General features: G+C 37.1%; 1 protein-coding gene across 6 annotated transcripts in view; it reads right to left on the reverse strand.

The window, feature by feature from the left end:
- The window catches only part of LOC127432182 (serine/threonine-protein kinase MAK-like), a 69713-nt gene that overhangs the window by 45809 nt on the left and 7733 nt on the right, over window positions 1-16171 (reverse strand). For 5 of the 6 annotated variants that reach the window (XM_051683050.1, XM_051683051.1, XM_051683048.1 and 2 more), the window contains exons 3-5: window positions 7125-7179; window positions 5458-5579; window positions 468-550 (exon numbers count right to left, since the gene is read on the reverse strand). In XM_051683050.1, coding sequence (XP_051539010.1) covers window positions 468-550; window positions 5458-5579; window positions 7125-7178 — 259 coding nt within the window. In that variant the 5' untranslated portion in view covers window position 7179. Of the gene's footprint in view, window positions 1-467; window positions 551-5210; window positions 5291-5457; window positions 5580-7124; window positions 7180-16171 lie in introns of all 6 variants that reach the window. The other variant, XM_051683047.1, reaches the window with a different exon arrangement.

Below are 16171 nucleotides of genomic sequence, written 5' to 3' on the forward strand. Positions count from 1 at the left end.
TGCACATTTTTGACTGAACTCAGTTGCTTCCACCCAGTGCAAAGAGACTCAGAGCCTTCATAACACCTTTAAAGTCATTAATAAACTCAATACAAGACTGCAGTTAAAGGGTTAGTTCACCAACAAATGTATGACTGCTGCAGCTCTGAAATCTCATTTGCAGTTGCGTTGTTAATGCACCATCCAAAAGCAACACTTTTTAATTCAACCTAAGCATATGAAGCAGTGGCTTAAGTAAATGATGATAGGATTTTCATTTGTGAGTGAACTTTTCCCTTAACAACAATCATAATTTTCAATACACATAGTCTTGTGTAAAATTACCTATTAGTTAAGACATCACATATCACTACTTCAGAATGTACATGTGGATTCTAATAACTGGTCATTATAGTTCATATTAAGTGTTATGAAGCTCCTTACTGAATTAGAGAAGAACAAATGAAAGTGTAATGAGAGAATCTTACCATGCTTGTGTACAAATGCCAAACCAGAGATAACTTGAAACATGATGTTCCTTATTTCATTCTCAGTAAACATCTTATTTTCCCTGATGTCAGAGGATTTCACACACAAAAGAGACAGAAAAGAGGGTAAGGGAGAAAGAGAGGCAGAGAATAAGAGAAGGACAGCCCCAAAAGCATTCCACCCGCAGGATTTGTGAGCCTCACTGCTGTTCAGAGTACTTACAGCTCATGTGAAGGAGGTTAAAGCAGTTACATTCGAGAAAGATACTTCTCAAGATGCATTAGCTCTCTGAAGGGGTCATACCATAAAAAAAACATATTCAAAGAGTTCATTGTAAAATGAAAACATACTTTCAGAACAAGCCACTGTCCACATTTACACATCAACAATGGCAATTTGGTGTTCAGAAACTTGTCCCATCCAGTCATGGTTAGGTAACACAGAGGAAGTAGGATAGATACTGATATTCCTAAAAAGCAGAAGAACTTATGATTTGAGTAATATATGGTCAAACTTTGTGCTGTTGCTGGCTGTGTGTAGCACCTGCTGCATCCTTGCGAAGAATCCCAATGTTAGAAACAAGTAGCTAAAGCCACTTGGTTGTGTTCTTAAAAATCAGTTCATTAACATGAACAATGAACAGTAGTTTTCCACATTTATTATTCCTGGTTAACCTTTTTGCACGCGAGTTTCTCCTGTACTGATGGACCCCCCAGTGTGTGTTCTTTAATGCATGCTGTAATTTAAAAAAGTTTTACCTTACACTTCACAGCAGGTGTACTGAAGGTCAGATTATATATTATCAAACATATAATGTGTTTTTAGATGTTTATAATGATTATGATAGATAAGATGCAATCGCAAACACGAACACGATTGCCGGCTATGTGCGCTGCCATATTGTTTACATGCAATGCAGCATGGGATTCTGAGTTCACCATAGAAGCATAGAAGGTTCTAAAAACCTAACCCTTCCACTTTCCCAGCACTGGAAGTGGTTAGAATGAGTCATAGATGGAATGGGAGAAGGCTCATGTGGACTGACTTGTTGGTATATTCTTTGATTGACATCAGAAAACATGGCCGCAAAACTGTATCAACGGTAATGAATTTAAACTTTTATTAAGTGATTGTTTGAATGTTTGTATTATAAAAAAATAAAAATATTGTGATGTTGAAAAGACTGTTTGAGCAGCTGGTGCATTATCACGAATGCAGATCACACCGGTTTGATCGTACGCGTCTGAGCCCAGCCTAATGTAATCACACCGGCTTGATCGTAGGTGCGAAAGGATCAGTGTTGATTTGTACTCTTCTTTTTTTTGTCCATCGTAATCGATAAGGACCAGCTTAGTCATCCAGGGGTTGAGGGAGTAAAGCAAGTCTGTGAGTGCGCAGATGGCTGATGAAGCCAATCTGTGCACGGAAAGTTCTCTGGCAGTGAGGACAGGGAATGGTGGCTGGCCAATGGGGGTTGCTAGCTCTAGCTTTCCTGGCCTGCCAATGTTTCTCTGCTGCAGAGGTCCTGTTGGCTTCACAGGTCACAGCTATCTGGGTCGATGCTGCATGCAGTCAGGGAGGACTTGAAGCGCTTCTTTTGACCTCCCTGGGATCGTCGGCCCTGCAGTAACTCTCCGTAGAAGAGATGCTTTAGCAGCCTGTGGTCTGACATGCGAACGACATGGCCTGCCCATCTCAACTGGGTCTGCATCAAGATGGTGTGGATTCTAGGCAGGCCTGCACGTGCAAGAACCTCTGTGTCAGGGATCTTGTCTTGCCACCTGATGTCCAAGAGTCTTGAGGCAGGTGGTGTGGAAGTGGTTGAGCTTTTTGGCATGGCGCTGGTAGACTGTCCATGTCTCACAGGCGTACAGCAGCATGGGTAGGACGATTGCCCGGTACACCTTCAGCTTTGTCTGAAGACTGATGCCCCTTCTGTTCCATACCTTATCACGCAGTCTCCCGAAGGTTGCACTGGCCTTTGCTGACACTGATGACACTGCAGGACAAAGTGCTGCCAAGATAGGTGAACTTGTCCACTGCTCTCAGTCTTTGGCCATTGACAGTGATGCTGGGTTCCACGTACTGCTTTCAAGGGGCTGGCTGGTGCATCACTTCAGACTTTGTTGTATTAATGGTAAGACCGAAGTTAGTGCAGGCTTCAGAGAACTTGTCCATACTATGCTGAATGTCAGCTTCTGAGGCAGCATTGAGGGCACAGTCATCAGCAAAGAGGAAGTCTCTGATGATGTCTGTCATAGTCTTGGTTTTTGCTTGCAGCAGCCTCAGGTTGAACACTTTCCCATCTGTGCTGTACTTGAAGCCGATTCCTATGTCGCTGTCCCTGAAGGCATCAGTCAGCATGGTGGAAAACATAAGGCTAAAAAGTGCCGGTGCAAGGATGAGACGTCTCACTATTATCCTGAACTCTGGCTTGCATACCATCGTGGAATTGTCGCACCATGGAAATGAACTTTGCAGGACACCCAAGCTTCGCCATGATCTTCCAGAGGCCATCTCTGCTGACGGTGTCAAAGGCCTTGGTTAGGTCCACGTAGATGGAGAACAGGTCGGTGTTCTGTTCCTGGAATTTTTCCTGCAGCTGTCTGGCAGCAAACACCATATTAATAGTACCTCGCTCTTTGTGGAATCCTCACTGACTCTCTGGGAGCAGTCCTTGGTCCAAGTGTTTTGTGAGGCGGTTGAGAAGCAGTATGGCGAGGATCTTGCCTGCGATGGACAGTAGGGAGATGCCCCAATGGTTATCACAGATATTACGGTTGCCTTTGCGCTTGTACAGGTGGATGATGGAAGCATCCTTGAAATCCTGGGGGATCTTCATTTGCTGCCACATGACCTGGAAGAGCTGATGAAGTTTCTCAGTCAGGGCAGTGCCATTTTCCTTGTAGACCTCAGCTGGAATGGTGTCCAAACCAGGTGCTTTGCCATTGGACAGAAGATGGCTAACCTTTTGCAGTTCTTCAAAGGTAGGAGGGTCATCAAGGGCTGTGTTGACTGGTACCTGCGGCAGCTGACCTATGGCCTCAATGTTGATTGCTGATGGATGATTTAGAATGCTGTTGAAATGTTCTGCCGATCTCTACAGTATTTTCTCCTTGTCAGTGTCAGCGTTGTTCCATCTGAACTGAGGAGAGGGGATGATCCCGAGGAGGTGGGTCCATAGACCTCTTTCAGTCCTGCGTAGAAGTTCTTCATGTCGAGCCTGTCTGCATATCCTTGAATCTCATCTGCCTTTGCACTCAGCCAGGAGTCCTGCATCTGTAGCAGCTTCTGCTGGACTGATCTTCGTATGTTGCTCAAGGCATCCTTCTTGGAGGTGGACATTGAGTCACTGAGATAGGCTCTGTGGACGTGATGTTTTTCCTCCAAAATTTTTATTTGTACTAGGGATGCACCGATGTATCAGCCACCAATATTTATTGGCCAATTAATCACTAAATAATTAATTATTAGCATTTTTAGGATTATGACCAAAATGCCGATTGTTTTTAAGTAAATTTGTTGTGTTGTATACAGTTTATAATAATTTTTTTCTGTGTAATACAAAGTGAAATCTGAAAAAGTAAAGCATGAATAATACATAATGAGAATTTGTCATAGAAATCGTCTATGTAATATATCTTACAATTGAGTTCTATTGTTTAGAACTGCCAAAACTTTGCCCAGTACAATGACGCACACTTCACAACACACAACAGGTTTTCATGTCAGTGACCAAATGAAAAGAGTTCAGCCTATGCAAAACACATTTTAATTACCACAGAAGCATGTCAATTCTTAACTATCACCAACACGCAGAATGAGACGTTTTTTAACTTTTTCATGTGGAGTTCAAAGCGGCACTTGACGCTGGCATTTCCGCCCTGACGCAAATCATGAATGCGGCTTCACGGATGCTATAGGAAAGTGGATAGCCACAGTCTACCAGCATATAAATATTTTGGACAATGAAAGTTTAAGAGATTTAATGCCCATTGCAATGAATGCAACCTATGGGGAGACTAGTTCTCCCACTTAGACTTTGGGAAATGTTTAATGTTACTTGAATTGTTGATATTTTAGTGTATTTCTATCTTTATACTGTTTGGAAAATGTTAATAAAGCATTATATTTTAATATGTTTTTTTCTTTTTTAATAAATGCATTTGGACAAGAAAATAAGTATATATATAGTGTCAAATTTCAGCGCTTTCAAAATCTGCAATTAATTGCAATTAACTACAAAATATTATGCGATTAATCAAGATTAATAAATTTTATTTATTGTAGAGTAACGTTTATTTGTAGCAAGATCCCTTATTATTTTAACAGTTCAAATAACCGAGAGATATATATATATATATATATATATATATATATATATATATATATATATATATATATATAGAGAGAGAGAGAGAGAGAGAGAGAGAGAGAGAGAGAGAGAGAGAGAGAGAGAGAGAGAGAGAGAGAGAGAGAGAGAGAGACTATTTGCCAATAATGCATTTTAAAAATCTTTACTACCATTGAGATGATATAAAAAAATGATATGACCCCTTTAATTGCATTTGATGGGATGTCATGGGCCTTTACTATTTTACAAAATGTACTTAAACATTTTGGCAACAGCCGAGACTCACACATCCTGTAACCAGAGATACAAGTACAACTGAGACTTCAGCAGTCGTGAACATGTCTGAAACTGGACTATTGGACATGAATATGACGGCCCTGTGACCTACCATGCTTATGAATAAATGATAGTCCCTGCAATATCTGAAAGCTTATATTCCTGATCACTGACTCAGGGAACAATTTGGTTCTGGAGACAGAGAATTAGCACAGCTGTCAAATAATCAATGTGCTCTTTACACAGACACAATAATTTCAAAATATTCAGAGCCTTGTCAAGTGTTACTTAAAGCATAATTTGAATATCAAAGACATCATGAACAGAACACAGGCAGAAGAATATGGAATCATTCATACCTGTCTTTCATCAGCTGGTAGAGGTTTTCTTTCATATATTCAAAGACGAAGTACAAATGATCATTCTCTCGTATCACCTCCTTTAACTTAACCACATTAGCGTGATTCAGCTTCTTCAGTGACTGCAAGATCAGATGAATAATTACAGTTAAAACACAGTCAATACACTGTCAAACTTGGCATGCCGACATCGGTTACGAGACATGCGAGAACCAATGAAGTCAAACCTGTCTCGACACATCCAAGTTGTGAATGAGATTTGATATGGTGGAGGGGGAAATGTTCAGCTAAATTTAATTTGTGTCTGTTCCTAACACCAAGCTATTGTTTGACATCAGAAGACTTTGAATATAGTCGTATGGACTACTTTTATGATACTTGTATGGTGTGTTCTGTCCTTCTTGGAGATTCACAGCCCCTGGTCACTGTTACTTTCATTGTTTGGAAATTCATAAAAGTTTGGAAGAACTCATGAGGGTAAATGATGACAAAATTTTCATTTTTGGGTGAATTACTACTTTAACCCTTTAAGCTCTGAGAGTGTTTTTAAAGATTTCCTGTTTCAGTGCATACCCAAAATTAAATACTTATAACAAACAAAACAAAAAAAACAAGTAGGGTCAAGTGTTTGGCATCATTGTAAAGAAAACTTTTCAAATATTTTAATGATGTAGATTATGATACATTCTGAGACTCTCAGCTTAAGAAACTGCTGAAAAATCTGACAAAAAATAAAAATGAGCCAAACATTTTATTTTTTTCTTATTTTTCTGATTTTACATTATATATATCTGGATATAAATAAAGTGGCTCCAAAAAACTGCTTTTGTTTTGTTCCCAATCATGTCAGATGTATCTGAGAAAAATGTTGTGTTGATATGAAAAAGCAAATCAAAAGTTATAACATTAAAACAAATAATTTATCAGTGTCCAAAAACAGCTCCATGTGTCCGAAAGCCTCTCAAAACAAATCAAACATAATAATTGTACATAAGAACTAATTACACATGCAAACACAACAATGACTAAAGGTTTGCATGGCATGGAGAAATGATTTTAGTAATGAGATTTCACAGAATGAGTGCCTTTTGACTCAATGAGTCTGCATCAACAAGTCTGTGTCATTACATGGTGACATCTCCTGGTGGCCATATGATCTAATGATCTATGCATCTGATTATCTTGTGTGAGGGCTTGTTTGAAAGATAATCACCTCCTCTAAATAATGGTATGTGATATTTTATATTCTGTTTATTTTACTTGAAGGTATAAGTGAAAGTGCGGTATATAAGCGACACCAACATAGATGTCAAAGACATATACTTAGCTCTTACTCGCTATATTTTTGTCTGTGAGTAAAACAAATAGTCTGGTTGTATTTTACTCTTTGAGAGCTTTCCAACAACATATGACAAATGGCTATTCGATGAGTGTGATGTTTTTACTGATTGCAATAATATGTGAAGTATATTATACATTTTCAAAACGGAACACTTCTGATTTGTCTGCAAATTTCAAAGCACTTTTTCAGTTCATATGACAAGATTTCCTAAGATTTCAAATGATACCTAGTTTGTGTTGGTCAAGACTATAGTTATTAATACTTAGACAAAAAAATAAATTCTCGCGGGCCCGCATCCAAGCTTAAAGGGATAATACCTTCTTACCTTGACCTCTCTGAGATTCATGCACTCCTCCCAGGAGTAGAACTTCCTCTTCATTCTGTAAGTAACACAATGACTCATGTAATCTCCATGATTTCATTACCAACAAATGACCAAATCAGTCTGTTATCTGAATCTACCACCCCATTATTAACGTTACATTATTAATGCAAATACATGTTATTTCACATTTATGTATAATTTTGTACTTACAATACATCTACTGTTCTAAGCTTCAAACTCAAACTATTTTTGTCAAATGTTTTGTTGGAAAAATGTGTTTGAGTGTTATTTTACAAATGCATCTTATGCTTTCTACCGCAATAATATTTTTAAGGGACTGCTGGTGCATTTTCAACAATATATCTATTACTTTATCATTTAAAACATAAACTTATTTTTCGTGCAATGTTTTGCTCGAAAAATGTGCTTGTACTATATTTAAAATAAATGACATTTGGTTTGATATTTTTGATAACTAATGCAATGACATTTAGACATTTTCAAAACAAAATTGATTGTTTTATACTTTGAAACCTAACAAATGTCTTTTTTGAGAACAGTTTGTGTGTGTGAGAAATGTGTCTAAAATATGCGGTATTGGAGAGCATTTTTGGTGGAGGAAAATGCTGTTCTAGTGTGGATGAAAGATGTAAATGCATAGCGAAATTAAAACTTAGTGTGGATGTGGCCTTAAAGGGGTCATAACATGAGGAATAACATTTTCCTTGATATTGTGACATATAAGAGGTCATTGTACTATAAAAACTTATTGTACATTTCAGAACTGAAAACTTCCTGCTTAATAGAAAAAGAACATTTAAACCAAGATACAATACAGGTTCATTTGGAATCTGTGGAACCTGTGACATCACAAGGAGCAAATACATCTCCATATGACTGCCTCTTCAGTAAAACATCAACACCTATTTTTCATCGTTGCACCCTTGGCCCCGCCCACTGGTGCTCAGTCACACAGGTAAAGAGGAGAGAGATGGGCCTGTCATGGATAATTCATCCAAAGGGGACTTATACAGGACACCTTCATGTGCCTATCTGGATTTAGATGTTTTTCTACATACACTAAATGTGCACCAGACAAACAGCTTTGACCGTTATCATACATCTCGTGATGCTTTTAAAAGATGCAAAGTCAAGTTATAACTCTAAAATGAAGACCCCATTGTGTTTCATTCAGCTGCGCTGTCTTGCTGTCATGCTGTTTTGAAGGCATCCTGGACTGTTTTTACACCCATCTGTGCTATTTTTAATTGTTAGTATTTTGTAAACATGAAATAGATGGACGTCTTTGATTGTTTTGATGCCTTTCCGGTGATGTGCGCCACGTTATTATATATTATACACTGGCGGCCAAAAGTTTGGAATAATGTACAGATTTTGCTGTTTTGGAAGGAAATTGGTATTTAATTCACCAAACTGGCATTCAACTGATCACAAAGTATAGTCAGGACATTACTGATGTAAAAAACAGCACCATCACTATTTGAAAAAAAAAAAAGTAATTTTTCATCAAATCTAGACAGGCCCCATTTCCAGCAGTCATCACTCCCAACATCTTATCCTTGAATAATCATGCTAAATTGCTAATTTGGTACTAGAAAATCACTTGCCATTATATCAAACACAGTTGAAAGCTATTTAGTTCGTTAAATGAAGCTTAACATTGTCTTTATGTTTGTTTTTGAGTTGCCACAGTATGCAATAGACTGGCATGCCTTAAGGTCAATATTAGGTCAAAAATGGCAAAAAAGAAATAGCTTTCTCTAGAAACTCATCAGTCAATCATTGTTTTGAGGATGAAGGCTATACAATGCTTGAAATTGCCAAAAAACTGAAGATTTCATACAAAGGTGTACACTACAGTATTCAAAAAGGACAGAAAGAGATGTGGAAGGCCAGATGTACAACTAAACAAGAGGATAAGTACATCAGAGTCTCTAGTTTGAGAAATAGACGCCTCACATGTCCTCAGCTGACAGCTTCATTGAATTCTACCCGCTCAACACCAGTTTCATGTCCAGCAGTAAAGAGAAGACTCAGGGGTGCAGGCTTTATGGGAAGAATGGCAAAGAAAAAGCCACTTTTGAAACAGAAAATCAAAAAGAAAAGGTTAGAGTGGGCAAAGAAACAGACATTGGACAACAGATAATTGGAAAAGTGTGTTATGGATCTTAACCCCATTGATCTTTTGTGGGGTCAGCTAGACTGTAAGGTGCATGAGAAGTGCCCGACAAGACAGTCACATCTATGGCAAGTGCTACAGGAAGTGTGGGGTGAAATGTCACCTGAGTATCTGGACAAACTGAAAGCTAGAATGCCAAGAATCTGCAAAGCTGTCATTGCTGCACGTGGAGGATTTTTTTATGATTTTTTTGATGAGAATTAGTTTAAGAAGTTTTGAATTTTTTTATTTTTATTGTAATAGTAATTTTTTAGTAGTTATTAATGTCCTGACTATACATTGTGAATGTCACTTTGGTGAATAAAAGTACCAATTTCTTTTCATAAGAGCAAAATCTGTACATTATTCCAAACTGTTGGCCACCAGTGTATATGACTAAATTATGAATATTTTGGTGCAAAAAAAACTAGGGCTGCACGATTTGAACAAAAAGTCATATTGCGATTATTTGGAAAAATATTGTGATTGCGATTTGAAATGTGATTATAAAGATGTTTTATGTTTTTCACATGTTCAACTGCCAAAAGGCTACTGAGGTTTTCACACTTAAGTCCTCTTAAAAAGAACCAAACTGAGACTTCAATTCACCCACAAACAAATAAATATATAAACAGTGAAACAAAGAAAAAAGACTGTCTTCTTCATATTTAAATTGTACCCATCCACCGTGGACCCATTTTTATCCATTTTGTGATAGTTTCTCAGCCCATTAATCATCATCATTAGTTTTTGAAACCCAGTCAACTTGAACATTAAGGATGATCCAATCAGGATTTTAACATCCGATACCGATCTACAATTTTCTTTTCATCTAATCGTCCGATGCTGATCATTTAACTTTTTATCAACAGTAATGTCAACACTGGTTATATGAAAGCTTTCTGCTCAATGTCATTGTTAACTGAATTTCCCTGTTGGTAATACCATAGTTGTTGCCTAGTTTTTGCTGTCAAAAATACTGTTGGTTGGTTAAATAATTAAAGAGCACCTATTATGGTTTTTCAAGTATTACCTTTCATGTAGTGTATTATATAGCTGTTTGTGAATGTAAAAAAAAGTTTGCAAAGTTTCAAAAATCAAAGTGCATTACAAATGGGGTTATTTACTCACAAAAAAAAAAAGAACTGAGTCACTGAAATAACACTGAAATGAGTCGTTAGTAAATCCAGACTTACTTCCTGTACTAACCTATGTCATTTGGTAACAAAAAACCCTCCTCTGGTCTTCATTGGCTGCTCGCGAACAGTTTTGACCCGCCCTCAAACACTACACTAAGCGGTAGACCAATCACAACAGACTGGGACATCTGACCAATCAGAGCAGAGTAGGCTCTCTGAAAGGAGGAGTTTAGAATGAATCCTTTAGAACGGATCATTGAACAAGTCGATTTTGGTAATGCTGTAATTTAAATTATGAGCAAATTAAAGTGTTTTTTGACCTTGGATGCATGTAAATCTATTGTATGAGACCTTTAAAACAAAATTAGGCACGTTTAAAAACCATAATAGGTGTTCTTTAAATGCAAAATATTCCATTTTACTCTTTACTCTAGGCCAGGGGTATTCAATTAAAGTTCCAAGAGGTCCAGTCTCTACATTTCCTTCCCAGCAAAGGTCCGGACAATAACTTACATGGTGTCTGTAGTCAGTATACTGTAGCTATGAAATGACATAAGGAATGCTTAATCAATTTCATGAAACAGTTATTATAAGATGGCAGCAATAATATTTTGTAAAATAAAAAATCATAGTCAAAACAGTCTCTTCAAAATTAGGCAATGATTATGACATTGGGGCCCCAGAGACAAAGCCAAAGTAGTGGGAAAGATCCCAGTATCTTTATTACTGCTCACTGTAATACGGCCTAATGCACTGCTACGGCCTAATGCACGCGTGAATAGGACGCGGATATCGTCACAAGATTAATTTGCATAAACACACACGATTGGATAGGATGCAGAACTCGTCACGAGACTAATTTCCATAAACGCATACGATTGGAAAAGACGTGGTCCCGGGCTGGTGTTTCTTCACCACTGCTAGAGACAAAGAGATGCTGCGCTGCTCAGTCGATCATGTTTGAAAGCAGTCTGAAATTCATTTATTGGTGCTATTCGGTCCATATTGACACTTTGCTGGGTCCGGACATGGTCCGCCATTTGAGTATGACTGCTCAAGGCCTTAAAAAGAAGTAGGCTTATACAAACTATTCTCTACTGTATATAAATTCAAACTGGAGTTGAACTGAAAACCCATTGGTGTAATTTAACTTAAAGTGAAATTTTGGTTAGTTTGTCATTTCATTTAATTAGTTTTATTCATTATTTTATTATATTTCATTTAACAATGCATTATATTATTATATCTAATTTTATATAGAGTTATTCAGGGTTGGGAGGGTTACTTTTGAAATGTATTCTACTACAGATTACACAATACATGCTGTAAAATGTAATTTGTAACGTATTCCGTTAGATTACTCAAGGTCAGTAACGTATTCTAAATAATTTCTTCTGCTCCAAACGTACATCTCTCTCTGCTCGTATGAATGTAACACATCATAAGAAAGTGTTTCACCGCTGTTCAAATGCACTTTGGATCGCATCATTTATATGTATAAATGTTTTCCATCTGAAAGGACTAAATATTAAATGAAACAAATGACAATAAAATGCAAAGTAATCTCTTCAGTAATCAAAATACTATTTGAATGTAACTGTATTCTAATTATCAATGATTTAAATTGTAACTGTAGTGGAATACAGTTACTTATATTTTGTATTTTAAATACGTAATCCCGTTACATGTATTCCTTTACTCCCCAACCCTGGATTTGTTATATGTAGGATACATTCCTTCCTTTTCATTTGTTGGATGTTGGTAATATTAGTTCCGCTTTCACTTGTTGCCGCTGGGAGTGTAATAAGGGCGAAACGCTCTCTCGTGAGGTAAACAAATGATAGGAGAATGGAGGAAGAGCACATGTTTCTGGACTCTACAGGTGCTATTGTTAATGCTGTTTGCTAAGCAATCATTTAATAAATATTTTTTAATCTTTGTATTCTGCGTTATTATGATAGCTATGCCTGGTGGAGACTGAGATGCTGCTAACGCAGATGATAATAATACAAAAAATATATATATATTGTGTAGGTCCCCCTCCAGCCGTAGACTTTGTCAGTTTGAACCAGTCTGGCTATTCTCTGTTGACCTCATTCTGATGGTTGATGTGAACATTAACTGAAGCTCCTAACCCGTATCTGAATGATTTTATGCACTGCACTGCTGCCACAGGATTGGCTGATTAGATAACTGCTGATCTCCTGGGATTTTCACACACAACAGCCTTTAGAATTTACTCCGAATGGTGTCAAAAAAACAAACAAAAAAAACATCCATCCAGTGAGCGGCAGTTCTGTGGATGGAAACACCATTTTGATGAGAGAGGTCAACAGAGAACGACCAGACTGGTTCAAACTGACAAAGTCTACAGTAACTCAGATAACCATTCTGTACAATTGTGGTGAGAAGAATATCTTCTGAGATGCGGGTTGGTGTTGTTTTGGCGGCACGAGGGGGACCTACTCAATATTAGGCAGGTGGTTTTAATGTTGTGGCTGACAGGTGCATTTATGTATAGATATAAATATATATTGCAACAACATCAGTGTCCAAATACTTCATGGGTCCACTATATGCATTTTTTATTCATTTTAATGCCCAACCCTAGTCTATACAGGTGCATCTCAATAAATTAGAATGTCGTGGAAAAGTTCATTTATTTCAGTAATTCAACTCAAATTGTGAAACTCGTGTATTAAATAAATTCAATGTACACAGACTGAAGTAGTTTAAGTCTTTGGTTCTTTTAATTGTGATGATTCTAATTTTTTGAGATAGTGAATTGGTGGGTTTTTGTTAAATGTGAGCCAAAATCATCACAATTAAAAGAACCAAAGACTTAAACTACTTCAGTCTGTGTGCACTGAATTTATTTAATACACGAGTTTCACAATTTGAGTTGAATTACTGAAATAAATGAACTTTTCCACGACATTCTAATTTATTGAGATGCACCTGTATGAGCTTTTCCTCTTTCTGAGAGAAACTAAAGAAAGTCTTTCTGAAAATCATTTTCAGTTTCATTAAGACAGTAAGTCGCCAGCAGCTGATAAACGGGACCAAATGAGACCTCAAACTGTAGGTCCAAGAGGAATTATGTAAGAGAAAGTGGTGCTGATTGAGACACGGTCTTGGCCACTTTCACTCCTTTCACTGTCAAAGAGCATCAATTTGCATAGTAACCGCCTGTTCCTGCACGGTTCCTATATCTCAGTGGCATTTATAATTCACATCACCTTCTGCACACAGACGTGTGTGTGCAGTGAACCTGCGCTCAGGTGAATCCCAAAGGACAGTCTGGGTGAGACAGGTTTGTTATGGTACTCACTGTAAGAGATTACACACAAATGCCATATACAGATAACACACTCCGCTCCAACTCAGTGCTGATGCTGTTTTGGTTTGTTTGTGTTCAGGTTTTTAAAATGTCGAGGGTTTGACATGGATAAGGAAGGGATTAGGGGTCAAACAGGTACATAGTAACCCAAGAGGCCAATTCATTTCAGCCACTTTAGGATGTAATTATGGTGGAAAACACCAGGACAATTAGAGTAAACCATAGACGCTTTTCTTAATACAACTAAAGAGTCTTGTCTATGTGAAAAACAACCAGTCGCTCTCTCTTTGGTGTGGTTGGTGTGGTGGACTTGTCTTGATGTTTACTCTAAAAATTTGGACATTTCTGTAAAGAAATGTTAATTAGAGAGGATTTGAATGGCTTTATCTCATCTGTGCTATGCGTAATTAGAAATAAATCTTTTTTTTTTTTTTTTTTTTTTATCAACAACTGACTGTATAGTACAGAAAAGGTATTAAAAGAGACATTATTCAATGACAAATGGGTTAAGTTGATCTCATCTTTAGACATACATTACACGGGACAACTAGGACTTTCACGATTATTAAATAATCGTCTGATCACGGTTATTTGATTTGACCATGTTTATTGTAATAACCATGATTATTGTGCACTTCAAATTCCAATCACATTTTAATGTCCAAATAAGGGAGTTTTAAGTGAATATATAAATGCCATGAATGCCGCGTTTGTGCGTCTCATTCTGTTGAACTGACCCACACCATGGATGTCACCCAGAGCAGCTCATGAATTGCACGTAAAGATTATCAACGTCTCAAGAACTATGATATGTGTGCCGTCTGTAAAGGCTCGTGCCAAACTCCTGCATAAATATAAAAGTGGTATGAACTTATCTTAAACTTTGATAGTGAACGTAAAGGGCTCCGGTTTCACTTTAATTTAACGATCTTGTTGTAGCAAATGTTCCTGAATCCTGGTCACTGCAGCACCATTCATTCATATAAGCAGTGTTAATGACATGCAGTAACAGAGCCCATTTACTCTATTTCTGTGGAGATTATAAAATGAAGAAACGCAATCTCAAAGGTCTTCATGAGAAATAAGGGCTTGTGGGTTTAATATGAGAGCCTTAAAATAAAGTGAAAGTGAAAGAATTTAGGACAGAATTATTTGACTAGTGCATATAATATAATATATAATATTGCTATTCAGGTTGGCTGGGTCCAAAAAAAAAAACAGTGTAAATTTTAAATGGACCAAGACCAAAAAAGTTGACCAAAAAGAGAGACATATTTTTAGTGTTTAGAAATATTCTAATATTAAAAAAAAAATTTATGTCATTCATAAGTTTTAAAGCCTTAAAAGGGAATCATATATCCCCATTTTATTAACTGATTTCTATATTTAAAGTTAAATATAAAAAAATGACTTTTTAAGGTGTATGAAACACACATACACCTTAAGAAATGACCATTTGTTTGACAATTAATCATGAAAGCCCTAAAACAGACAATTATTGGTCACTGCCTTAAAACAGACAATGAATCGTCCTAATCCAAGGGTGGGCAACTATTTTGGTAAAGGGGCCACATCGGGCTTTAAGTAGTGCATAAGGGGCCACATTTTACTCCTTCTGAGATAAAATGTTCTGCATTTGGTTCTTGTATCTTTTCAGCCCAGATATTGTTGTGTACTCAATTTTCTGAAGTGTTTATGTGACTCATGGGACTATTCTGCAATTGCCTAAGAGGATTGTATTGCTCTACAAAGGTAGATACTTTTCTATCAGGCATTAAAAAACTGAATAAAGGCTGAGCTTATTATAAATTATTTATTTCACCATCTCTACTTCCCTGGTAATTTACTATTCAATTTTACACTCTCTACATCAGGGATGTGTTTTAAATAAAAAATCAAAATCGCAAAGCAGGCCAGTTTACTTATTTTATTCTCAAAACATTACCCGTTTCAGCATTAAAAGGGTCATGATGCGGGTCTCGTCAATAGTTTGTCCGCCAATGGTTTGGATTTCCATTCAGCACACAACTGAATAAAACATAATGCATGACTATGATAAATGATTACTTCAAAGAGTTCGATTAAAATACAGGTGCGAGGGACTTCAACATTTCTAAACTTCACAAATAAAAAATACATATTCGTCTCTCGCTTGCTTTTGCACAGCGTGTCAATGATCTATGTTTATATTCTATTAAAGTTAATCACTGAGAAGGTTTGCCTGTAAAATTGGTAGTACCAAACAGCACAAGCAGCCTCAAGAATGGACACAAGAGTGGCCATATAACACTATTCCTTGAGCAAAATTACACACTAGAGATCGAGAAGTTTGTTCAGAAGGGAAAGCGAGAGCTAGAAAGATGCATGCATGGTTGCCAGATTGCACAAA

This window comes from Myxocyprinus asiaticus, chromosome 41 (assembly GCF_019703515.2).
Source record: "Myxocyprinus asiaticus isolate MX2 ecotype Aquarium Trade chromosome 41, UBuf_Myxa_2, whole genome shotgun sequence".
Taxonomy (NCBI): Eukaryota; Metazoa; Chordata; class Actinopteri; order Cypriniformes; family Catostomidae; genus Myxocyprinus; species Myxocyprinus asiaticus.